The sequence below is a fragment of the Salvia splendens genome, chromosome 21 (genome assembly GCF_004379255.2).
Source record: "Salvia splendens isolate huo1 chromosome 21, SspV2, whole genome shotgun sequence".
NCBI lineage: Eukaryota > Viridiplantae > Streptophyta > Magnoliopsida > Lamiales > Lamiaceae > Salvia > Salvia splendens.
Genome location: NC_056052.1, coordinates 4,403,447 through 4,429,632, shown reverse-complemented (window position 1 = coordinate 4,429,632; position 26,186 = coordinate 4,403,447). Strand labels below are relative to the sequence as shown.

At 40.2% G+C, this 26,186-nt stretch overlaps 2 protein-coding genes across 4 annotated transcripts; one reads left to right on the top strand and one right to left on the bottom strand.

The window, feature by feature from the left end:
- Nucleotides 1–364: 364 nt before the first annotated feature.
- Nucleotides 365–11,685, top strand: LOC121784075 (putative MO25-like protein At5g47540). Its single transcript, XM_042182256.1, has 9 exons — nt 365–526; nt 684–802; nt 9,431–9,515; nt 10,343–10,402; nt 10,673–10,741; nt 10,882–10,980; nt 11,284–11,328; nt 11,416–11,518; nt 11,606–11,685. Exons 1-9 carry the CDS (start codon nt 365–367, stop codon nt 11,683–11,685), a joined length of 822 nt encoding a protein of 273 aa, XP_042038190.1.
- A 1,478-nt stretch (nt 11,686–13,163) lies between these two features.
- LOC121783257 (2-oxoglutarate-Fe(II) type oxidoreductase hxnY-like) lies at nt 13,164–18,462 on the bottom strand. 3 transcript variants are annotated; one of them, XM_042181278.1, is made up of 11 exons: nt 18,247–18,462; nt 17,613–17,700; nt 17,432–17,530; nt 17,195–17,246; nt 16,132–16,253; nt 15,948–16,048; nt 15,812–15,870; nt 15,348–15,404; nt 14,777–14,822; nt 14,147–14,226; nt 13,164–13,501 (listed from the first exon to the last, which is right to left on the bottom strand). In XM_042181278.1, the coding sequence occupies exons 1-11, from the start codon at nt 18,343–18,345 to the stop codon at nt 13,423–13,425; spliced, it is 882 nt and encodes a 293-aa protein (XP_042037212.1). In that variant the 5' UTR covers nt 18,346–18,462; the 3' UTR covers nt 13,164–13,422. The 3 variants fall into 3 exon arrangements, with proteins under 3 accessions (XP_042037212.1, XP_042037210.1, XP_042037211.1); XM_042181276.1 differs by having other exon boundaries at nt 17,613–17,808; nt 18,247–18,452; XM_042181277.1 differs by lacking the exon at nt 18,247–18,462 and adding an exon at nt 18,067–18,216 and having other exon boundaries at nt 17,613–17,808.
- Between the last annotated feature and the right edge of the window lie 7,724 nt (nt 18,463–26,186).

Here is a 26,186-nt window from a genome sequence, read left to right as displayed (position 1 = left end):
ATTTTTTTAGTTGGAGGGGGTTAGCTATGACTAATTATCACATGATTATCCATCTAGGATTGAGTTGTGGAATTCGATCTATACTACAATTTTGCAAACTGAACAACTCATTAATATACCAGTTACGTTGATGGATTTAATTATTGTGAACTTACTTTTCTATGTTATCCTTCAAGTACCAGTTTATGCTTCAAATACCCATTCTCATGTTTTATCAATCTATTACTAGTATATTACTCTTTCTGTATTTTCCTATTTATTGAATCAGGTGATTGTTGGCAGTTTGTTTCACTGTTTCTCTCTTTTCCTATTTATTGGAGTATATTTTTTGCATTGTTTTACTTTTTTTTTTAAATTTGTGTAGATGAAGGATCTGAACAAAGTTATTGGGGAACTGAAAAACATACTTTATGGAGACAGTGATTCCAAACCTGCAGTAGAAACTTGTGCACAGTTGGCTATAGAGTTCTTTAGGGAAGACAATTTTCATTTGCTTATTACATGTCTTCCCAAGTTGAACTTTGAGGTAAATGCAGAGTACTTTTACTTTCAAGGTTAAAATGGTGGTGTTGAAAAGGGAACTAGTTCTCTTGATTTTGAAATGTTTGAATTTACCGCGCCAAGATTTTTTACTGGATATTTCAATGGATGATTGTTACGAGACACTAGATAATCTCTTGCAGACTCGCAAACAAGCTACACAGATTGTCACGAACCTGCAGGGGCAAAAACTACAGTCAAGGTTGATAGCTTGTGAATACATGGAAAGGAACTTAGCTCTCATGGACATTTTGATAGCTGGGTGAGACTATGTGGATGATTTTGTTTGGGCTTTTGATTGGTATTTTGAACTGAATCTACACTTGAAGTGATGTTTTTGGAACTTGGTGAGTTAGAAAATTGTATTATAGTACAATATAAGATACTCTAATAGATTTTCATTTCTAACACTAAAAGTTGACAATATATGACACCTTAATGCTAGAAATTTAAACCTTTCAAACTCTAGGAAGATAATACACTTGATTTTGTTTCATGCTCGGAAAGTGTCATTTGTGTTTGATAGTGCGCATGATCTCCTTTAAATTTTTAAAAGAGTATGTTTTTAACCACACTAACTTAATTATATCGTTTCTGGTGGTCACCAGTTATGAGAATAACGATCTGGCATTACATTATGGTGCAATGTTGAGGGAGTGCATACGCCACCAGTGTTGCAAAGTAAGTTGATTATTCAGTTTTCCTTGTTGATTGTATTAAACTGATTTTCTGAATGAGATCAATTTCCAGTATCATAACTGATGAATCGGCGAATTTTTGATGGTGATGAATGCTCGTAAAAATAAAGGAAGATCAACACACAGAGATTTACGTGGTTCGATTTACTGAGGTAAATCTACGTCCACGGGAAGAAAAGAGGGCAGAGTTGTATTGCTTGATCTGTTTTCTACAGCTAACAATACAGACTTGCTATTTGCTATTTTCTCTCTAGAGAGCTTAACAGTAGTTAACAGAAGACCTTTATCTATCTGACCTAGGTTCTATTTATACATTGAACCAAGATCGTGGCATGCAGCATTTACTAGGTAGTGGATGTCGTGGAGGTCGTGGCGACCTTGCATGGGTCCACTATCCTGCATGAGTTAATGACTGCTTGACACCACTAAATAGATCGTCGGTGTAGTGGAGGTGGAAATCTTGCATGAGTCCACTATTTCCTAGTTCGGTCGAATACTGAGACCGGACTGCTGAATTATTGCCGAGCAGCTTTTGCCGATCTGAGAGTAGAGCTTGATGCCGACCTGAGAGCAGAGTTTGATTGGTTGGCTTTTACCGAGCTGTAGGCTGGGGCCGAACTCTGTGGTTGTGCCGAACTGAACTCTTGAGTCATGCCGGACTGATACTCTTTAGCCATGCCGAACTGATACTCTTTCTTGGGCTTTACTGCTGTTGGGCTTGTTTAGTATTTGTTTAGTACGTACTCCATCACTACCCCCCCCGAAAAGTGAAGTGAATCACTTCGGCATTCTGGATAAAGGTACAGGGTAAGTTGATGTTTGTCCTCGGTCTGATGAAGTGAACTCTTCTTTGACCGGACTTGGTTTGTGTCCTAATTTGGCGAGTTTTATCGCTCGGATCGAACTTTCCGTTGTCCTAATTTGGGGATCGAACTTTCCCTTGTCCTAATTCGGCGAGTTTTGTCGCGTGGATCGGACTTTCCCTAGTCCTAATTCAGGCAAGTTTTATCGCGAGAATCAGACTTTTGTTGCAGTTCGTTTCAGACGAAGTGCTTGATTCTTAAGCTGAATTGTGGTCTTGTATCTTCTGTAGAAGCTTGGACTTCACAATCGTTGGCTTATTGCAGCTCGTTTCAGACGAACTGCTTGTTTAAGCTGAATTGTGGTCTTGTATCTTCTGTAGAAGCTTTGACTCACAATCGTGGGCTTGTTGCAGCTCGTTTCAGACGAACTGCTTGTTTAAGCTGAATTGTGGTCTTGTATCTTCTGTAGAAGCTTTGACTCACAATCGTGTGCTTGTATATGTTCTAAGAAGGGGATCAGCCTTCGAAGAACAAGATACCTCAGTAACATTTGTAAGAGACGACACGCACAGAGACAGACAAAACACATAGACAAAACGCATAGAGGCAAATAAAAAGCACATAGAGAAACAAAGATCAAGCAAACCAAATAAAGCACATTGACCGGACAGGACTCAAGACTGACTGACCGGACTGTCTCTTACAAATGAAACTTCTTGAGGTTGGAAATGTGCCATGTTCGGGGTACCTGTTCTCCTGACATGTGAGCCAATTTGTAAGACCCTTTGCCGAGGACTTCTGACACCCGATACGGACCTTCCCATGTGGGTTCGAGCTTGCCCAGCTTTTCTGATCGGCTTACTTCGTTGTTTCTCAGGACGAGATCTCCCACTTGAAATTGCAGCTTCTTCACCCTTTGGTTGTAATACCGGGCTACTTGCTCCTTGTACTTGGCTGCTTTTATGCATGCCAATTCTCTTCTTTCTTCGGCAAGATCTAGCTCAGCTCTCAGTCCGTCGTCATTCATTTCTGAGGAGAAATTTAGAGTTCGGGGACTGGGTACGCCGATCTCCACCGGAATTACGGCTTCAGTGCCGTACACAAGGCTGTACGGAGTTTCACCGTTGGAGGTTGTGGGTGTAGTTCGGTAGGACCATAGGACTTGAGGGAGATTTTCTACCCATTGTCCTTTGGCTTGTTCTAACCGAGCTTTTAACCCTTTCACTAGGATACGATTTGTTACCTCCGTTTGTCCGTTTGCTTGTGGATAAGAGACCGAAGTGAACCGCTGTTGAATATTCAGCTCTTGGCACCAATTCTTGAACGTCTTGTCGGTGAACTGAGTCCCGTTATCCGAGATGAGGATGTGGGGTATGCCAAATCGGCACACTATGTTCTTCCAGACGAAATCCAATGCCTTCGAGCTCGTTATCGTAGCTAATGGTTCAGCTTCCACCCACTTCGTAAAGTAGTCCACGGCAACGATTAGGAATTTCATTTGCCGAGGAGCTTGAGGAAGTGGTCCCACTATGTCTATGCCCCATTGCATGAAAGGCCAAGGGCTCTGCATAGTGGATAGATCGGTTTGCGGCATCCTTGGGATATTTGCATGGATTTGGCACTTCGGGCAGGTCTTGACGAGCTGCACTGCTTCTTGTACCAAGGTTGGCCAATAATATCCCCATCTTAGAACTTTTTTAGCTAAAGCTCTAGCTCCGATGTGGCTGCCGCACGATCCTTCATGAACTTCTCTGAGGATGTAGTCCGTCTCTTCTGGCCCTACGCACCGCAATAACGGCTGGAGGTAAGACTTTCTAAAGAGGATTCCTTCATGAAGTTCGTACCGAAGTGCTCGGCACGTGATCTTCCGAGCTTCTCTCTTATCCTCGGGCAATTGTCCTTGATCCAGATACTGCAAGATCGGCGTCATCCAGTTCGGCGAGCTGGATACTGAATGTACCTCGGCTTCATCAATGCTTCGATGCATTAATTCTTCCGCCTTTGAGCTCGGATCTGAGGCCAACTTACTTAAGGTATCTGCTCGGCTATTTTCTGCTCTGGGAATGCGGATTATCCGAAAATAGGAGAAACTTCGGCTGATGCTTTGCGCTTTGTCCAAATACTTCTTCATTCTCTCGTCACGAGCTTCACTTGTACCCAACATGTGATTTACTATGACTTGTGAATCACAATGGACTTTGAGAGATTTGACGAGCAGACTTTGCGCTAACTGGAGTCCGACCAGGAGGGCTTCGTACTCGGCTTCATTATTAGTAGTGGGGAATAGGAACCGAAGTGAGTAGGTTACCTCGTGTCCGTCGGGAGCGACGAGTAAAATACCAGCTCCACTTCCCATCTTGTTTGAAGCTCCATCTACGAATCCGCTCCAGCAGTCTGGCGGCTCTACTTCGGATTCCAAGGGCTGTGCTAGTTCGGCATTGGCAGACTTTTTCTGTTCGGCAATGACGGGGATTGCTTGATCGAACTTGGCTTCTGTAAGAAAATCTGCCAAGGCTTGTCCCTTGATGGCTTTCCGAGGTAGGTACTCGATTGAGTGTTCTCCCAGCTCTATGGCCCATTTGGCGATTCTGCCTGATGCTTCTGGCTTGGTCAAAACTTGCCGAAGAGGCAGATCGGTTAAGACGCATACCTTGTGAGCATAGAAGTATGGCCGCAGTCTCCTTGCTGCATTTACTAACGCCAGAGCAATTTTTTCCAGAGGTTGATACCTTGTTTCTGGACCTCTTAATGCTCGGCTTGTAAAGTAGATGGGAAACTGCTTTAGGCCTTCTTCTCGTACAAGCACCGCGCTGATGGTTTGATCTGATGCCGCTAAGTATAAAAATATTACTTCGGCTTCGGTTGGAGCAGAGAGAATAGGAAGCTTGGCTAGATAACTTTTGAGCTCGTCAAAGGCCTTTTTCTGCTCGGCTCCCCACTCGAACTTTGGTGCCTTTTTCAACACCTTGAAGAACGGCAGTTGCTTTTCGGCTGCTTGGGAAAGGAATCGATTCAGTGCGGCTAGACATCCGGTTAGCCTTTGCACGTCATGTATGGACTTCGGCATTGCCATGTTCTGAACGACTTGAACTTTTGAGGGGTTTGCCTTGAGTCCGTCCTTTGAAACCCAACAACCCAGAAACTTTCCCGAATCTACCAAAAGGTACACTTTTGGGGATTAAGTTTGAGGTTGGCTTTCTTGAGCACGTTGAGAGTGGACTTGAGGTTGAGCTCGTACTCCGAAGTGCTTTTGCTTTTGACGACTATATCGTCAACATACACTTCAACCTGCTTTCCGATTAGGTGCCGAAAAAGCTTGTCTACCATCCTTTGATAAGTTGCTCCGGCATTCTTTAAACCGAATGGCATCTTTTTATAAGCGAAAATGCCGAAATCGGTAATGAAAGCTGTTTTCGGAGCGTCGCTCTCATCCATCAATACTTGGTGATATCCTTTATATAAATCAAGAAAACAGAAAATTTCGAAGCCGATCAAAGCTTCTACTTTTTTATCTATATTCGGAAGGGGATAGCAATCTTTAGGACAGTGCTTGTTTAGATCGGTGAAATCTATGCACATCCGCCATCCTCCTTCCTTTTTCTTGATCATGACAGGATTGGCCACCCACGAAGGATACTTCACTTCGAATAACACATCCGCCTTCAATAATTGACGGACTTCGTCATGGATGACTTGACTTCGTTCTGCCGCAAAGAGTCTTTGCTTCTGTTTTATCGGCCGGACCGAAGGATCAATATTTAACCGATGAGTGATTACCTCGGGGGGCACTCCGGTCATGTCCAACGGAGACCATGCAAAGACGTCTTTATACTCCTTGAGGAGCTGGATGGTTTTTTCCCGAAGTAGAGGTGTTCCCGCGAAGCCGATCTTAACCGTTCTGGATGGATCGTCTTCGTACAGCTGAACTGTCATCGAGTTCGGCTCCGGTATGGCTTCGGTCATCACCTCTGACTCCGGCTGCTGTGATTGCTATGCTTGGTGGTGCCGATCTGACTGCTCGGCACTTCTAAGCGCAATTTGTAGACATTCCTTTGCTCTCTTTTGGTCACCTCGGATGACCGCTATCCCTCCTTTAGTAGGGATCTTGATGGTGAGGTGATAAGTAGAGCAAACGGCCCGAACTGTGTTGAGCCAGTCTCTCCCCAGGATGATGTTGTACGGGGACCGAGCTTTCACCACAAAGAACTCGATCATCGTATTGGAGCTTGTAGGCGCTTTTCCCACCGTGATCGGAAGGCTGATAATACCTTCAGGGCGGGTGTCCTCCTGGGCGAAACTTTTCAGAGGAAGCGGAGCCGGACTGAGTCGAGCTGGATCCACTTCCATTTTATCGAAACATTCTTTAAAAAGAATGCTGACTGACGCTCCTGTATCCACAAATACCCTGTGGATCAGTTTGTTTGCCACTCCGGCTTGAATGACAATAGCGTCTTGGTGAGGAGAGATGGCTGGGACGGGATCAGCATCTGAAAATGTAATCACTTCGTCTTTCTTCAGCCTTTTATGTGTTGGCTCCTCTTGATTGGAACCTCTGCGTTCTGCTTTTAGGGACGACTTAGTCTTCCCGGCAGGGAGAGCATCAATAGTCAGGATTACTCCATCATATTGCGGCTCGTCGTCGTCTTCGGGATCCTCATGCCTTTTCGGATCCTGAGGATTGCAGTTCGCACCTCTCTGTCTTTTGTTCTTTTTCAGCTGCTTGCTTTGGTATTTTTTTAATGTTCCTGTTTTCACAAGAACATCAATATCTGCAGCCAAATCTCGGCACTCCTCGGTATCGTGTCCGTGGGCCTGATGGAAGGAGCAATATTGATCCTGAGGTCGCCGCACGGCTGATTTCGTCATCCGCTTTGGTCTCTCGAACATATCGGAATGTAGTTCGAAAATTTCCGCTCTTGACTTGTTCAGCGGTACGAACTGAGCGGGCGGCTTCTCGGGGTTGAGACGTGGTCCCAATCTGCCTTGTACCGGTGCCCTTTGAATTCTTTCAAAAGGAGTTCGGCGAGGAAGCCTCTGATCGCTATGATCGGGCTTCTTTTCGTCTCCTCGGGATGAGCTGTCTAAAGACCGTTTTCGACGGTCTGCCTCATCCGCACGGGAAAACTGGTCCGCAATGTCCCACATTTCTTGAGCTGTTTGCGGACCGCACTCCACGAGCTTTCTGTAGAGAGCTCCGGGCAGGATTCCATTTTGGAATGCCGAAATGACAAGTAGATCATTGAGATTATCTACTTGTAGGCATTCTTTATGGAATCTCGTCAGGAAGTCGCTGATCTTTTCGTCGCGACCTTGACGTATAGAAAGCAGCTGAGCCGAAGTGATCCGGGCTTCTGCTTTCTGAAAGAACCTCCTGTGGAAAGCATCCATTAGATCTCGGTAGGATCTAATGCTGCCTTGAGGAAGGCTGTCGAACCACCTTCTGGCGTTCCCGATGAGCAGCTCGGGGAACAGTTTGCACATATGGACCTCATTGAGACCCTGGTTCGCCATATTATATTGATAGCGTCCCAAGAAGTCATGAGGATCCTCTAGCCCGTCATAAGTCATTGACGGTGTCCGGTAGTTCCGCGGCAAAGGAGTTCGGGTGATGTCGTCCGAGAACGGAGTCTTTAATGCTCCGTACATGGCGAACCCGACATCTCTTCGGTACGGAGGAGATGGAGTTCTCCTGTGGTTCCGGTACCGAGGAGGAACTGGAACATGTCGGGGTTGAGGATTCTTTCTCCTGGAAGACACGTCACTACTGCGGTAGTGACTTTCATGTCTGGATGAGGAGGGAGAATCCGCCGTTGTCTTCTCCGGCTGTTGGCTCTTCTGCAGGAAGGTTAAGAACTCCTCCTGCTTCTCGGCCAAGAACAGCTTGACAGCTTCATTTAAATCGGGCTGCTGGGAAGACTCGGTGCGATGACTCCTGGAGTGGCTTGTTCCTCCTTCGTGAGAACCGGAGGTAGATGTCTCCCGAGGCCGTTTTTCAGACCTGCGAGCTGGACTAGCTTCCTCACGGTTATCGCGAACGGTATTACGGGTGGTATGTGATCTGGTATGCATTTTTTTTTTTTTTGGGTGGAAAAAGGGTCAAAAATTCGCTTTATCACAAATTTGGTTCTCTGTTTCCCACAGACGGCGCCAGTGATGAATCGGCGAATTTTTGATGGTGATGAATGCTCGTAAAAATAAAGGAAGATCAACACACAGAGATTTACGTGGTTCGATTTACTGAGGTAAATCTACGTCCACGGGAAGAAAAGAGGGCAGAGTTGTATTGCTTGATCTGTTTTCTACAGCTAACAATACAGACTTGCTATTTGCTATTTTCTCTCTAGAGAGCTTAACAGTAGTTAACAGAAGACCTTTATCTATCTGACCTAGGTTCTATTTATACATTGAACCAAGATCGTGGCATGCAGCATTTACTAGGTAGTGGATGTCGTGGAGGTCGTGGCGACCTTGCATGGGTCCACTATCCTGCATGAGTTAATGACTGCTTGACACCACTAAATAGATCGTCGGTGTAGTGGAGGTGGAAATCTTGCATGAGTCCACTATTTCCTAGTTCGGTCGAATACTGAGACCGGACTGCTGAATTATTGCCGAGCAGCTTTTGCCGATCTGAGAGTAGAGCTTGATGCCGACCTGAGAGCAGAGTTTGATTGGTTGGCTTTTACCGAGCTGTAGGCTGGGGCCGAACTCTGTGGTTGTGCCGAACTGAACTCTTGAGTCATGCCGGACTGATACTCTTTAGCCATGCCGAACTGATACTCTTTCTTGGGCTTTACTGCTGTTGGGCTTGTTTAGTATTTGTTTAGTACGTACTCCATCAATAACATTAACATAGATAATTGATATTGCAAGTAAGTGATATTGATCAGCCTGGGTGTGGTAAGTGAGGAGTCCAGTTTATCGATAGGGCTTAAAGATATCACCAAGTTTTTTTTATCATTATCTTTAGTTTGTCAGTTATCTTTAATTAAGAGTCCTTTGTTTAATAGTCTTCTAAATTATGTTCGCCCTTTTGAGGATTATGTCTTTTCTTTAACTCCATTTTAATGAACTGTAATAGTGAATTCATTCCGCGATAGATGATTTTTTCTCAATGCATAAACCAAGATTAAGTTAGTTTACAGAGTAAGCAAGGAAGCCAAGTTGTAGGACCTACCCTCATCTCCGATTTTTTCCTTTGTAAAAGGTCGCTCTATTACCACATATGTGGAAGGGCTAACTTGTTGAATGATTCTTGTTTCTGCACCTGCAGATGAGCACTTATGTCTCCTTTCTTAAAGCAGACGACATCCTTTAGCCTTTGCATTTTGATATTAGTTGCTTTGTATGTTTAAACCTGGCTTACTAATTCTAGATTCTGCTTTAAAGGTACATTTTGGATTCACAGCATATGAAGAAATTCTTTGAGTATATACAACTCCCAAATTTTGACGTTGCTGCTGGAACATTCAAGGTTATGCATTCAAACTAATAAGGCCATCCGCAATGGGCGGACGATGGCACGCCCGATGGCGCGCATCGTCCGCGCCATTCATCGTCCGCCCCCACTGTGGGTGTGTGGCATAGGCCGCGGACGATAGTCGCGGCCTATGCTTCGGGCGCGACTTAAACCGCGGACGATGGCCATCGTCCGCCCCATTGTGAAGGCCGCGGACGATGGCACGCGGTTTTGTTTTTTTATATAAATCTCGTTTCTCATTCAGTTGTGCATACGAACATATCGACTATCTCTCAACATATTCTCTCTCAACATCCAACGAAAATGAGCGACATGATTGAAGAAGTGTGGGCTCGTAACCGCCATCGCTGAGTTTGCGTTTTTTATTATTTCGCATTGTAATGTATTAATTTTTATTAAATGAATGAAGTTTTTAAAATTCGTATTTTAAATGTATTTTAGTTTTTTTTAATTCGTATGTATTTTGTAAATATTACAAAATTGATGATGTGGCGCGCCATAGGGCGCCCCACTGCAGGTGGAGAAGGAGGAGGATAAAAATGCTGACGTGGCGCGCCTTAGGGCGCCCCACTGCTGATGGTCTAAGTGAAGTTGGGGGGGGGGGGGAATTCGTACCCTGGTCCCTCACCCTTGCAAAGGGGAGGAATACCTCTAATGATAAGCTCCTTGTATAGGAATGTGCATTGAACCGTGACGATATCATGACCATATAATTTCAGTTAGATACTTATGAGTTGTGATATATGAGCAAAATAGGTCATAACCTTATAGAGGTGATGTTTGGTGCCCTTCCCCATTCACTTATACATCTCCTGTTGCAGGAACTATTGACCAGACATAAGTCAACTGTAGCTGATTTTCTATCTAAGAATGATGACCGGGTTAGTAGATTTGTTTCTTCTTTCACTAATATTTAAGGTTTAGCATCATGACCGTTATATTGTCTATCATGCATGTACGAGTTCTGCTGCCGTATCTTTTTATGAAGCTTGGTTTGTGCATGTAATAATACCTGAAACAACTTCATCATATTATCATTTCAGTTTAAATTAACAATTTAATCATTTAAATTTCACAGAATGAAACGATGTTGATTTTGAATACCTTAACACATCGTCACTTTCTGATATGTTAAATCATTTTCTTGCTAGTTCTTTGCGGATTACAACTCGAAATTGCTTGTATCTACTAATTATATCACTAGAAGGCAAGCTCTCAAGGTAATGATCATTCTCTCTCCGTTATCTGCTCTATAGGACTATTGTTGTATTCAGTTTACTCCCTATAAGTGAAAGCTTTCAAGTATGTCTATTGCATCCAATTCGTGCTCAATTCTGATTTTGTTATGCACTTCTTTCAGCTCTTGAGTGATATCTTGCTTGAACGTTCAAATTCGGCTGTGATGATTCGATATGTTAGCTCGATGGACAACCTAAGGATCCTAATGAATCTCCTAAGAGTATGATCGTCTGCTCTGCTAATGCATTAGCCTTCATTTAAAAGAAAAAGAGTACAAGGAACGAACTATTAGAATCACAAATGCATTATATTTCATATAAATGTGGAAAGCACAACTTCATTTAATGGGTTATAAAACAACTTGCTTCATCTGCATGAAATCTAGCTTATGGCCTAAATAAAATTGTAAAACTCTCAACTACCTTCCAAAATTTTAAAAATATAAATGGATATATAAAATATTCAGATATCGCGATGTTATTTTAAACTCATGCACTCGCTCTTCATTTTTTATTTTTGACAGGTGTCTAGCAAGAGCATTCAGATTGAAACATTTCATGTTTTTAAGGTACCAATTCTAAAGTTAATCTAAGCTCATGGGAAATCAGGTGAATTCACATGTTTTCATGGTTCTCATTCAACATCATATTGGTAGTTATTTGCCGCCAATCAGAACAAACCCACAGATATCATCAATATCCTTGTTGCGAATCGAACCAAGCTTCTTCGACTTATTGCTGATATTAACAGTGACAAAGGTAATAGTGAAGTCTCATAGAGATCAATCTTCAGATTTTATTTCAAAAGGAAACTCTAACCGGTCATGTCGTCTGTTGCAACTGCAGATGATGAGAAATTTAATTATGATAAATCTCAAGTTATACGAGAAATTTCAGCCTTGAACCCCATCAACGACGATGGCTGAACCTAGGACCGAATCTTGGCTGAGAGTTTCTTTCATTTCAATGGAGTTCATGGAAGACGTTTTGAAATCAGGATTTTGCATTTCCTTTAGTTGTAACCTATTTTTCATTTTTTAGCACAACATATTACTTTCAGAAAGGAGCGAATAAAGTGAATTAGTTTTAGCTATGTTATGCTTGAATTATTTTGCATCGTGTTCTTTGAATTTCGAAATCTCAATACTGGAATTAAATAAACAAGACTTCTACCGAATCACTGACTGAGATATGGCGGGTCGACAGGCAACAGGTTGGCAGGAAGGATTAGTTCAGCGACACTAACCCGGGTAGCCTTTTGAAGGGGTGAGACGTGGAACACTAGGTTAAGGCTCAATCGTCGGCCGACAACTTGAGACGGATAAGTCACCAGATGCGCAAAAGCTGAATTAAATGAGAAGTTTGTTATTGAAACAACAACTATATTGTAGGACCACAAAAGTGTTGGGTATCAGTGGTAATCCATGATCGATAATAAAAACACACAAACTGTATTTTATTATACTCGACAACAGTGTACGAAACACCAATACACAACACCAACACAACACTATAATACTTTTGAGGACACATCTCACAAGAACCCAGGACACACCTCACACACTTAACTCTCGTACACACTCCACGCACACTTAGCTCTCTAATTGTGAACACTTAACACACTAAATGCCTATTTATAGGCAAACTAAGTCGGTCAAGAATCGACATTACTAATCTAGAGAAATCTAGTTAACTAACTATAATCCATTTCTCTCGACTCTTCTTGAAGTCGGTGGAGCCCTTTTTCTCAATAAAAAGGACATGGAGAGACGTGGCGAAACAAGGAATGATAAAGAAGAGATCTTTATGATTATGTTTTGATGAAGTCTTGTAAGTAAGAGATTAAGAGGTTGTACATAAATTAGGAAGAACTTCTAGATGCTTCCAATCTATGCTAAAAGTTTGTAATGTTTCTTATTTTTGAATCAATCAATGAAATAGTGACCACTGTTTCGCTTACTTATTTTGAGTATTCTCTATGTTAACTTTCTTCTTCATCATCGAGTGTTGTGTTTCTTTTCAAGTACGCAGTGGACATCCAAATACAACTTCAAATGGTTGATCCGACGGATGAGTGAACACTCATATTGTAGCACAATTTCACCCATGCAAGCCACTTTAACCAATCGAGGAAAAGATTTAAAGCCTCCGTCACGTTGTCCTTCTTAGAGTGATAAGACAAAATTCATTTAAGTTTCATACGACATAAGAAATAAATCGTACCAAAACGAGCTCACAAAAATGTGATAGCAATCTGATACATCGGAGGTCCAGATACTAATATGTAGACGAGCAACTACAATGGAACCATAAAAAAAAGAAGTACGACTCATCACGTTGTGATAGACAAACCGACTAGTATGCCAAAAGATTGGTTGTAGTTCATCCTAGCAGGTCTAGTCGATGGGCATATAAATCTCCCTATATATTTACACATACATCCACCACAATCTTGGTATAGATTTGTATAACTAGAATGTCTTCGAGAATGTATAATTACTGTGGGTAGAGCTAAATTACATCAACACAGAGTCGCACTAAATTTCATGTACAAAGTAATCAAAGCATCGATAACTGAAAGTCATGTTCATAGGATCTCGCTTGGATAGAATTGTCTTCAACATTAGTAGCTTTTCCGGAGCAGTTGTTTTGTATGCATAATATCATGCATAGGAACTGAGGTCGGCATGGGTATCTTTATACTTCTGCGAGATGTAATCTTCACATTTAATTGGAGGGAACCTGAAAGAGCATAACAGTGTATATTTAATAAGGAACTACAAAAATTAATATTAGTAAATGGTTACTATTAAGTATATGCAAGTAATAACATAATGCTTGACCGTAAGCAATCTTATGTCAAGTTTTTATACGTGGCAACAAATGACATTGTTTTGATCAAAATAATATAAAAGGACATGATTTTGATCGCAACGTCGTTTTAAATTTTGTTAAATCATCTTTGATTTTGGGGCAGTTTGATCTCATGAGAAAAATCAAACAAATTGAAAGTTCAAGTTGTCATTCAAATTTATATGTTCACGGTGAAAAACAAGAATTCGGCCAAAGTTGATGTTTTAACGTCTATCCCTTTTGTTAAGTGTCCATGATAGTATTGCATGGGCTGTGTTCCTGCATGAGCCTAGAGTTAAAAAGGTCACCCATGTTAATGTGTCTCGTCAAGGAATACTGTTTTGTGGATCGCGTTCTGCTGTAGGGTCTCATTTAAGGAGAGTTCTATTGAGGTATCATTAGTCTCTCACTTGCAATCACCTTCACTCTATCAGTCCCACATGATATAGTGTTGCACCAAATTCTCATTACCATACCAAAAAGCTCATAAGCTATAGAGAGTATTAAGTGCAGGCGATTATCAATTAAACTTACTTTGGAGGATTCTTCTCTGATTGGCATGTTGGCAAACATTCAACAATGCATTCATGACTAGGCTCCACAAAAAATGCTATCTGCCAATGGAAAACACAAGAGTCAGCCTTCCCATGGTCATAGATCAACATGCATACGGATAAGAGGCACAGATTATATCACCATCAGAATATTAGAAGAATGATCCTTTTTATCCTACAAAAAAAACCTTGGCTTAAATAGAGAGACTACTTCCACCATTCCATAAAAAGAAGTTTCTTTGGTCCAAGTCCTATATTTCATTATTGAAGAGGTAAGAAGACAAATAAAAAAGCTGCGCCCATGGTTTGTTTTGTGTCAAACTTTTTTTGCTGTCTGATCCGTATGAGCAATAGGATGCAGATTAATAATAACTGCGCTTTTGTTGGTTTCTATATATAATTTGAAATTAGACCCTCCGATCTATTGCTTTGACAATTAACACTAATAAACCCAACACTGTTTCAGCTAAACAAAACTAATTTTCTCCTTTTACAGGATGAATGCTCATACAATGAATGAAATGAAAACCAAAACTAGATTAAACAAAGGTATAGTGCAAGACAAGAAGAAAATCCCTGAAAGGACATCACAATAATTAAAAAGTCTTACTGAGAATCTCTCTTGGCCATTGCCCAATACTCGATGCAGCGTGGATCTGTACAGAGATCAATTACACATTACATATGTATACACACATTATTTGACAACTAGTGTTAAAAAATCTCAGTATAATGCTGTTGTAGATGGACACAAAACCAGATGAAATGGTGCAACATTCTATAAAATGAGACAGAACATTAAAAAGTGAGGAAAACTCCATGATAATGGTATTCGCTTCATATTTGTAGAAAGTTCGATGTATTCCCATCAACCATTGTGCTGTCGTGCACTTACCTTTAAGGATTAGCCTAGTTAGATAAAAATATTCAATGTTGATCCATGTCATTTAGATGGATTAGAACTTTAGGATATGCCAAGGCTCTTCATAATTTCTATCATTTGAGCTAATTTTGCTTGATTCATATCCCAATGAATGGGGGTAAGATTGGAGAAATCTAATAATAAGGATAAAAGTGCTCAATCATCTATCTTATGATTCTTATCAATCATGAAAAGTAAACGCCTCCTTAGGGTATTAAAATTAACAAGTTATCATACTTGTATGTCATCGTATGATTACCTGAAAAAGCAATTGCTCCATCGCTCCAGCATATCACCTAGATTAACTATAAACGCCCTACAAATAAAAAAATATGCACGGTTACAAGGCTTAAATGGGATACAAAAAAATGTGAATTTAAATTCCTCAATTCTGTTTTTTACATAATGCCAAATACTATAGAGATGTAGTACGCTGTTATAAGTCAAAACCAACCAAAAAAAGTAGATTATTGAATTGAAGTAGTAGCAATTTAGTACTTATGAATGTTCTTTAATGGTTTCAACAGTAAAGCTGTATATTTGTAGAGGAATGACAAAGCCTCTTTACAGTAATAAATTGGTACCAACTAGTATTATGCTTCATTATAATATAAAAAATAATGTCCTGACCATACAATGCAAAGCACTAACAAGCAGAGGCAGAAAACAGTTTTAGATGAGTGGGTATAAATTCTGCCAGGAAAGGAAAAAATACAGCCTCACCCTTTTAATGGTGGCACATACTCCCAGATCTGAGGCTTAGCATCTTTGTCTTTGCATATCTGCAGTTATTGCTAACTTCCAGATCAACTGAGAAAATGGTGAACGAACAAGGCATAAATATATATGTTGCACATACCTGAAGACCATAGTTATCATCTGTTGCCAAAAGGGTAATTAAACCATAATCAGTATGTGCACCAGCTCCGAAAATTCCATTGGCAGGTTCAGAAGTTCGACCTAAGTTATAACTTATAATGAAGCACTGTTACTGTCTACTATGATAAGTTATGACATGCTACTTGAATCGCAATAATCCTTACCTTCGTAATGTAGCAGCCTCAAAGTTGCAATAGGGTTTCCAAGCATTTCAGGTTGATCAAAAAAGTTGATATCTAGCCCTAGTGCAAGGGCTATCAGCCGGGAAATGGATCTCGATACCTCTCTATTAAAATCCAAAAATCAAAACTGTAATATTCATACGACTAGGAAGGTGGTAGATACCGGTGATCGAAAAGAGATAAGAACTTATAATAAACTCCCTAATTGGATTGAGTGATCAAACAAAAAGAACACATCACATGCCAAGCGCACAGCGCCAATATCCGAGATAGTGAAAATATTAGACAGGTCCTCTACAAACAGAAAAAAGACTTAGTTTATTAATACAAGGAAATGCAGGAGCTGCCGAGCCAGCAACACAACAATAGTGAATCAGTTTAAGTAAGGAAATTATTTCATCCAAGGGACATAAATAAACATGTGCAGCTGCACGTGCACCCTTTGTGTATGTCATTAACTGGACAAGACTATTGGCTTATTATGTCAAACTAATGAGACATACCACCAATTATCTAGCCCAAAGCGGTGATTTATGTAGCTCCTAAGCTATCATTTCAAATGGCAGATAAGTTAGTAGCAGTATGCCCTGCAATAATAATATCTTAGTGTATGAGTTGAAAGAGTGATGGTGATTGCAAGTGATCTGTTCCTAAAACTAAAAAAATCTGCTAGTATAAGAAATTTTAGAATGAAAGCCGCAAGTTAACTAAGTGGGACATGGGTGATGAATAGCATATAGTTAATGGTGCAAATAATATCCAGTGACTCTTCATGTATTACAGTATTAGCAGACTAATACGTGACAAACTCTCATAAACATCACTAAATACTTCTTACGATAATATATAAAATGTTTCTACTGTTTCTCATATTATTAGTTACACTCCAGAGATGCTATTGTACTACATATATAACGAAATTAGTAAAAAAATAATTATTCTAAGATCAAAGAGAAAAAATATGTTTTGGCATCCACTGACAAAGGAAAACATGCTCAGTACTGAATTTCATGGACACGTTTGTGTCTAGAACGATGGTACTTACAGTGCCTCTTGGTGATATTTCTCCATGGTTTTCCTCCACCTGGGCAAAATATCTAACAGAAAAAGTTTACTAAGTTAGAGGATATTCACAATAATCAAATTGGATTTTGACTTGCGATGCCAACCGAGTCCCATAAGCATCCCTTGGAATTAGATACAAGGACGACGACAAGCATTTGGCATGCAAATACTGTAACAAACTGATACTCATCATGAGATCTATCTTTATAGAAGTTACCTTCCGATGGCCACTTGTTTGGGCCGTAAAATGGTTTCTGCGCATCAGACTGATCTTCAGACACTTCAATACCTATGTAATATCCCTCCTTATAGTCCCCTGAAATGTGCCATACAGATAATCTCTTAACTCAGCAGGAACAGTTAAATTGAACTATGTTTTCATCAAACAGTGAACAAACCATGAATTTGATTGGCAGGGTTCAAGTTTTCATCAAACAACGGAGTATAGCCTCGACTTTTCTCATTCTTTAGAAGCTTCATTTTCTCCTGCTCGGGCAAATTGAAAAATCTTTTGCTTTCAGAGAAGACCTCATCCATGAATTCCTTATCAATTCCATGATTGATCACATAGAAGAATCCAGAATCCAAGCATGCCTATATTTCACAGAATAAGTTGGTGTATCAGAAGAGAATTAAAATATCAATTCAACACAAGTCTTCTTATTTCAACAAATAAATAAACAGATTTGTGCAATCTGTTCTCTCCGAATCAGCAAATTAACTATTTCATCAAACTAGCAGAGCTGTGAAACTGTAATTTTATTTTTATTTTATAATTCCTGATTGAAATGAACGTCTAAACCCAAATAACCATGATCATGCGTTTATCAATACACATGAAAATTAACATACTATTTCATCGAGAAAAATCCGGCACATCAATAAACCAATTATTTGGATAATTCGGTAAACAAAGCAGATTCTCAGAATTGAAAACTGAATTCGCAGTTATCGGTTTGTGTTGAGAGGTATAGAAGCATAAATAGGATGGTTAAACAGCAGAAATCGAGCGCGAGATAGAGAGGGAGTTGCCTGTTTAAGGAGGGAGACGGATAGCTGAACATCTGAACTGGAAAGGTCAATACAATTCAGAAGTGAGACATTCGCAGATTCGGGAATCAGAGTATTCATTTCTTTGATTTGTTTTCTCTGCAGTTCTACATTTTTCAGTGTAGCAATTGGCTGAATATAAATTATAAAATGCAGCACTTTCTACAGCAACAAATACTACTAACAATAAAGAAATCAAGGATAAGACAAAGAAATTATTTTACTGCTATTAGTTTTGAAAATTTAAACAAACAGAGGGTATATGTTTGGGATTATTTTTTAGGATTTTTAAATTTGATTAAATATGTTATCATGGTTTAGGGATGTACAAATGAGTTTGATAAAATAATGTAATTATAAAAAATAAATAAATGTCTTCTTTTTGAGTGTATCATTTTGTCATTCTTGAAGACTACAACCTTATAGTGAGGTCTTCTATGTGTGTAGACTCATTAATTCGGACTAGTTTGGTTTCTCTGAGGAAACATGTAAAGATAATTATTCTGGTCAATAAAGAGATCTAGATATGCACATTAACATTTGCATGACTCCCTATTTGTTTTGTCATATTCATAAACGCAGAAAAGTAGTCCGCTGTTTGGTTTACCAAACATTGTACTATGAATACTCGTTAAAAGACTATTATACCCTAGTCTTATGCACATGTGAAAAAAGAGAGAGGAGGATGGAGATTTTACAGAAAGGGATTTAAGTTTTTTGATGTGGAGGGTAAAATAGTGATTTTACATAATTTGCTGGGTGCGGGAATCTAGGCAAGAAAATAAACGTCTGAGGGGAGAGGATCCCCTGCTGTGTTAAAAAACACAGAAAACGACATACACGTACAAATGAAACGCACCCGAGGAATAAGCGAGAGAAATGGTGGGACCGAAAAATATGAAACACATACTTCTAATTCTCTATTCACTCTTTTCTATCCATTTCTTTATTTAATTAAAAATGTGGGGTCGACCAGGTTAACTTTTTTTTCATTGAGTAGCCCCTAATAATATTATGGAACACTTTTTTTAGTAAATTTATATACCAACCAAGGCCACTTTTACATACCTATTAAAAAATATTACTACTCCATAACACACTCAAGAACTAATTAATATATTAAGTAATACCATTAACTTAACTGCAATAACACTTGTATAAATATCAATTAATTTTATAGGCCATATTCATATTTCACAAGCTATAAAAAAACAGCGTGCATTTTTTTTATTTTGCAACATTTCTTTATTCAAATAAATATACTATAAAATTCAATTAACTTTATCAATTAAAACACTTATAAATTTTTGTCATGATATAATGAATTAGAAAGTCTCACCTTAGAGAAAAATATTTATTCCCTTCATTCCTTAAAAAGTATGAACATTTGGTTTGACACTAGTTTTAATGTATAATTGGTAAGTGACAAAGAGAAAGAAATAAAAAAGGTTTTAAAGTATTGTTAGTAGACTCACCTCATTATATAGAGAAATGTTCATGAAGTAAGTTTTTAAAAATAGAAAGTTCATGAAGTACTTTTCATGGACGGATTAAAAAGAAAATAATTTATATTTTTCAAGGACGGATGAAGTACTTGTTAGAAAAGGAAAGATTGCTATTAGAATCAATTATTCCAATTAGATGGTTGACATAATATTTTGTAATTAAGGGTCCTCTATACAATTGAAAGATCATCTCATTCAATACAATCAATAGTGTTCTATAATGTTTTCTCCTCCCCAATATGTCGATTAAACCATTTAACATGGTACCAGAACATGTTTGGACTCAGAAAATGTATCATCATCATCATCATCATCATCATCATCATCCTTGATACCTTTCTCGGCCCTTTCCCGTGTTACATTTTCCATTCTTTTTCTTTCCATGTACCTGTACCAGCAAAATATGTCAGACGAAGAAGACCGAAAACTAACAGAAACTTCAAACCAGTCCATGGCGGATGAATTTTCCCGACAATTTGCCAATTTCATGCGCAATAGTTTTGTGATGAACCAAAACCAAATCAACCCACCAGAAACTGCTGTTGTGTCATACAAAATCGACATACAACCCCTCCACATCGGCGAGGACAAACTCAACGGAGAGAATTACGCTATCTGGTCCGTACTTATGAAGGCGACGATAAGCAGTCGGGGAATGATATCTCACGTGACCGGAGTGCCTACTCCCCCACCACGAACCGATCCAGCCTTCATGCAGTGGCAACAAGCTGGTCATTGTGTGTTTACATGGCTGACTCAAAACATCGAGTCTCGACTAGTCAGTCGAATCTCACAACATCCGACGGCCAAGCACACCTGGGATGTGTTGGCTGTCACATATGGAAGCGGAGGAGACAGAATCCATGTGTATGATCTCCAGTTCAAAGCAAGTACACTGAGACAGGGGAACAGTTCATTAGATGAAATATGGAGCATGTTGCAGGAGATATGGATCTCAATTGATAAAAAACAGAGTAATCGAATGAAATACCCACAAGACATTGAAATCCATGATAAATTCATACAAGATCAGAGATTGTGTCAATTCGTCTATGCAATTGATAGCTAGTATGAATCAACCAAGAGGGAAATACTGAATTGGATCCACTTCCCTTAGTAGATTTTGCATACAACCTAGTCCAGCAGGAGGAGACACGCCTCCGAGTATTGCAGACAACGAACAATGGTGGAGTAGTCACCACTGATGGAATCGGGGCGGGTCTCGCTGTCCGAGGGTGGCAGAACCACACCGGCGGCTCGCGGGGTGGTGGTCGCGGTGGTAATTGAAGAAATCGGAGGAGTGATGAGGAGGACAAATCGAAGTTAGTTTGCTCCTACTGCAAACGGAAAAAGCATAAAAAAGATTCATGCTTTGAGCTCATCGGCTATCCCGACTGGTGGGAAGAGAAGCACGACATAATGCCAACGCCGCCGCCGCGAGCACCCTGGAACCGCGGTGGGTATGCCGCCGCAGCGGTCGGAGGAGACGGAGGCCAGGAAATGGGAAGTGTTGTCCAACCAGCAAATGGGGCCAGTCAGGCCACTACCCAGCCGGCAAACAGGATCGGGACAACGAATTTCGTTGCCGGAGGGAGTGGGAGCATTGTCCATGAATGGAGTGAGGAATTGCGTGGAGAAGAAGGAGAGGAGGCGGCGCCCGCTAGGGCTTCAGGTAAATTAGAATTTGGTAGGGCTGGCAAATCGTGCGGATTGGGTCGTTATCGGGTCAACCATATAATGACCCAACCCAATAAGGCCTAACCTGAACCCGACCTGTTAAGGAAACTGTAAATCCGAACACGAACCCGACCTGCTACCTTCAAATCCGAACACGACCCGCACCCGACATGAACCCGTTATCGACACGATATAATATGGGTTGACACGACACGATAACAACCCGAAGCTGATATTACACGATTAAACCTTAATTTTTAACCTAATTTACACAATTAAAATTCGTTTTATACTATTTAAACCTAATTTATAAGAAATTAAAAAATTAAAGTAATATATATATTTTTTAAAATAATAATAAAAAAAATATTATTTCTTAATGGGTTACCCGTATCCAACCCGCACCCGACCCGAACCCAACCCGAAATTATCGAGTTCTTAATGGGTCAACCCGATAAGGACACGGATCCAATAAGACTTGACCCCAACCCAATAATTTCGTGCGGATTCGTGTCAGATTATCGTGTTAGATTATCGTGTTGTGTCAAAAATTGCCAGCCCTAGAATTTGGGGTCTCATTTATTGGGGAGCCCCAAACTAGTAATAAATTCCAAAAAGTACCCCACCTTTCTTGTAATTCCATAAATACCCCAATTTTGTGCAAAACACCAATTTCAGCCCCTCGAAAAATGCGGAATTGCGTGTCAGGTGTCTAGTGGATATGAGAAAAATGATAGATGGATATTTGATTGTGGGGCGACTGATACGATAACTTATGATGCCTCAGATCTTACAGGGATTCAAAAACCTCAGATATCCCATATTCAGACAGCTAATGGAGAGTTTACAAAAGTTGAGGAGGCAGAAACTGTGAAAATATCACTTACCCTTCAATTATCTAACTGCATTTACATTCCTTCAATGTCTCATACATTGTTGTCTATTAGCCATGTCTCATTTCTGTCTGCTGCAGGATATCCGAACTGAGGAAATAATTGGACGTGGCACTGAACGTGATGGATTGTACTATGTAGATGAGATAGCTCAAAAAGGGACCGACATGCTAACTCACGGGTCTCCCGGTAGGAAAGCTTGGCTTTGACATCGGCGCTTGGGACATCCTTCTATCGGTTACTTAAAATTATTGTTTCCTAATTTTATTTTTAAACATGATGAGTATTGTGAAACCTGTTTTTTGGCCAAAAGCCACCGAACCTCTTATCCTTTGAATAATACTTGTGTTGATTTCCCTTTTTTCCTTAATTCACTCTGATGTTTGGGGGTCTGCACCTTTTATTGGGGGACAGGGTCTTAGATACTACTTAGTTTTTGTAGATGACTGCACTCGCATGACTTGGGTATATTTCATTAAACAAAAATCTGAGGTTTATACACATTTTCACACTTTTTTAACCTTATCAAAATCTAGTACCAACACTCTTTAAAAATCCTGAGATCAGATAATGGGAGGGAATTCATTAATTCGACCATGAAACAATTTTTTCAAGAAAATGGTCTGATTCATCAAACCAGTTGTGTCTATACTCTCGAACAGAATGGTGTAGCCGAAAGAAAAAATCGTTCCCTCCTTGAAATGACCCGCCCTATGCTCATTGAATCAAAAGCCCCAAAACACTTCTGGCCAGAAGCTATTGCCCCCTCAGCCTACCTCTTGAACAGATTACCCACAAGTATCCTCAAATACCAAACACCACTCCAAGCCCTATCCTCCTTCACTAAAATTCCACCACCTTTGACTCTTGAACCGCGAGTCTTTGGGTGCTCCGTTTTTGTTCATACCCCAAAACATGAACGAACCAAACTTTCTCCTTGTCCAATTAAGTGTGTCTTCGTGGGGTATGGGGTAAACCAAAAGGGGTATAGGTGCTTTGATCCTAAAACAAATAGAATGTTTGTCACGATGAATTGCAATTTCCTTGAAACCGAATACTTCTATACCCACCTTAGCGGCCAGGGGGAGAATAGTAGTAAAGACCCGCTAAGTTGGATATCAGCGCCAATGCCAATGCCAAGTAATCCTGAAGTGGGCCTAACAGAGGCGATAGTAAGCGATCCCGCTGAGCAAGTCTCTGAAGTAGGACAATCCGTTCCTGAATGTGACACTCAGCCAACTACTTCCCCGTTGAGGCTATCCAATATAAGTATTGATAACCATGCTCCTCCAGTTTCCTTTACTACTGATGATGTAAGTGTAGAGGAAGAAGCATGCCCCGATGTGGAGAACACAGATGAAGAAACTAGTGGGGTAGAAGAAGTCGAAGGAATTGACCCCGACACAAGGGGTACATTTTTCCACACCGGGCGAACAGGGGAGTTCCGCCAAAAAGATATACACCTGAGAGGATTAACAGGAAGGCTCGCTACTCGGTTGCTTGCCTAGTTACGAGTCATCTGTCAGAAATGGCTCAAGCCTTTGAGAAGGCACTGCATGAGGAGGAAGAGATCCCACAGTCATGGGAAGAGGCTATGCGGCATAAGCACTGGAGAGAGGCAATGCAAAAGGAAATAGATGCACTGATCAGGAACAACACTTGGGAAACATGCATCTTACCCAAAGGGAAGCGGCCTGTAGGATGTCGATGGGTCTTCACTATCAAGAGGAGACCAGATGACTCAGTTGAGAGGTACAAAGCACGGCTAGTCGCGAAGGGCTATACTCAGACATATGGGGTAGATTATTTAGAAACTTTCTCCCCAGTGGCCAAGATGAACATAATTCGAGTCTTATTGTCTGTGGCGACAAATAAAGATTGGCCACTGCATCAATTCGATGTGACGAATGCCTTTCTTCATGGCGAGCTAAAAAATGAAGAAGAGGTGTATATGGAGGCCCCTCCAGGATTTGCAGCAGACTTTAAGATAGGAGAAGGATGTAGGCTGGGAAAAACTTTATATGGGTTGAAGCAGTCCCCAAGAGTATGGTTTGGGAAGTTCGCCGGGGCAATGATTAGTTATGGATATAAACAGAGCAACTCTGATTATACTCTGTTTCTGAAAAAGAAAGGAGATAAAATCACTTGCTTAATCATATACGTCGATGACATGATTATCACAGGTGACGACTTGGAAGAGATTGAGAACTTGAAGAGGAATCTGTTTCAGGAGTTTGAGATGAAGGACTTAGGGGATCTCAAGTTTTTTCTTGGGATCGAGGTGTTAAGATCACATGGAGGGATCTTTTTGAGACAGAGAAAATATATTTTGGACATCCTTGCAGAAACGGGTCTCCTAGAGTGTAAACCGGCAGATACGCCTATAGCAGTTAATCATGGATTGCAGATTAATGATAAAGCCGAGTTGACTGATCGAAGTCGATATCATCGACTAGTTGGAAAGCTCATCTACCTATCGCATACTAGGCTAGACATTGCCTACGTCGTAGGGATCGTGAGTCAGTTCATGCATAAACCACAGACGGATCATATGGAGGCATCGCTTAGAATTTGTCGATATCTGAAGGGGACAACAGGACATGGAGTGCTATTTTCTAAAAGTGGGAACCTTGAGATTCATGGATACACGGATGCTGATTGGGCAGGGAATCCAAATGATAGGAGGTCCACCGCGGGGTACTTTACCTTTGTTGGAGGTAACTTGGTAACTTAGAGAAGTAAAAAACAGAAAGTGGTGGCTCTCTCCAGTGCTGAGGCAGAGTTTTGTGGTATCAAAAGTGGACTAACTGAGATAATGTGGCTAAGAAGATTGATGAAGGAACTTGGTCTTTCTCCAAGTAAGAAGTGACGACTATACTGTGATAACAAGGCCGCCATAAGCATCTCAGAAAACCCGGTTCAACACGATCGAACCAAACATGTCGAGGTGGATAGACACTTTATAAAAGAAAACATTGAAAGGGGAATTGTTGAGCTACCATTTGTTCGCTCGGAAGATCAGCCTGCCGACATATTGACGAAGTCAGTCAATACGAGAGCCTTTGAAGATGCTCTTTGCAAATTGAGTATTGGAGACCCCACCACTCAATTTGATGGGGAGTGTTACAAAAGGAAAGATTGCGATTAGAATCAATTACTTCAATTAGATGATTGATAGAATATTTTGTAATTAAGGATCTTACCATGTACATTGCTTCCTACACCCTATTTAAAGGGTCCTCTATACAATTGAAAAATCATCTCATTCAATACAATCAATAGTGTTCTATAATATTCTCTCCTCCCCAATATATCGATTAAATTATTTAAAATAAATTAAAAACAAGTTAAGAAACAAACTTATAAGGAAAGTATTTTATATTTTTAAAAGATGGAGGAAGGATTACGTTTAAACTTTTTCTTCTTTAGATATTAAAGCTCATCATCATTTTAGAAGATATACTGATATACAAATAATTTATTACATGTATGACTGGTAGATAGCTAGATCCTACTACAAATGAATTAAGTTAACGTTAGATCAATAGCAAAAAATTGCAAATTTGTGTTTGTGTGTTCCATTATTTTAATAACTACTCAATGAAAAAAGACGTTAACCTGCCCGACTCCATTTATTAATTAAATGAAGAAATGGGTAGAAAAAGGTGAATAAAGAATTAGAAGGATGTGTTTCATATTTTTCGGTCCCACCATTTTTCTCTCTTATTCATCTGCTACGTTTCATTTGTATGTGTTGAAGATCAGCAATTCAAGCAATCATGGGCAATCAATCAAACAACAATCAAGGAGATTGACAGAGCAAGATTTAAGGAAGATTGACACAGAG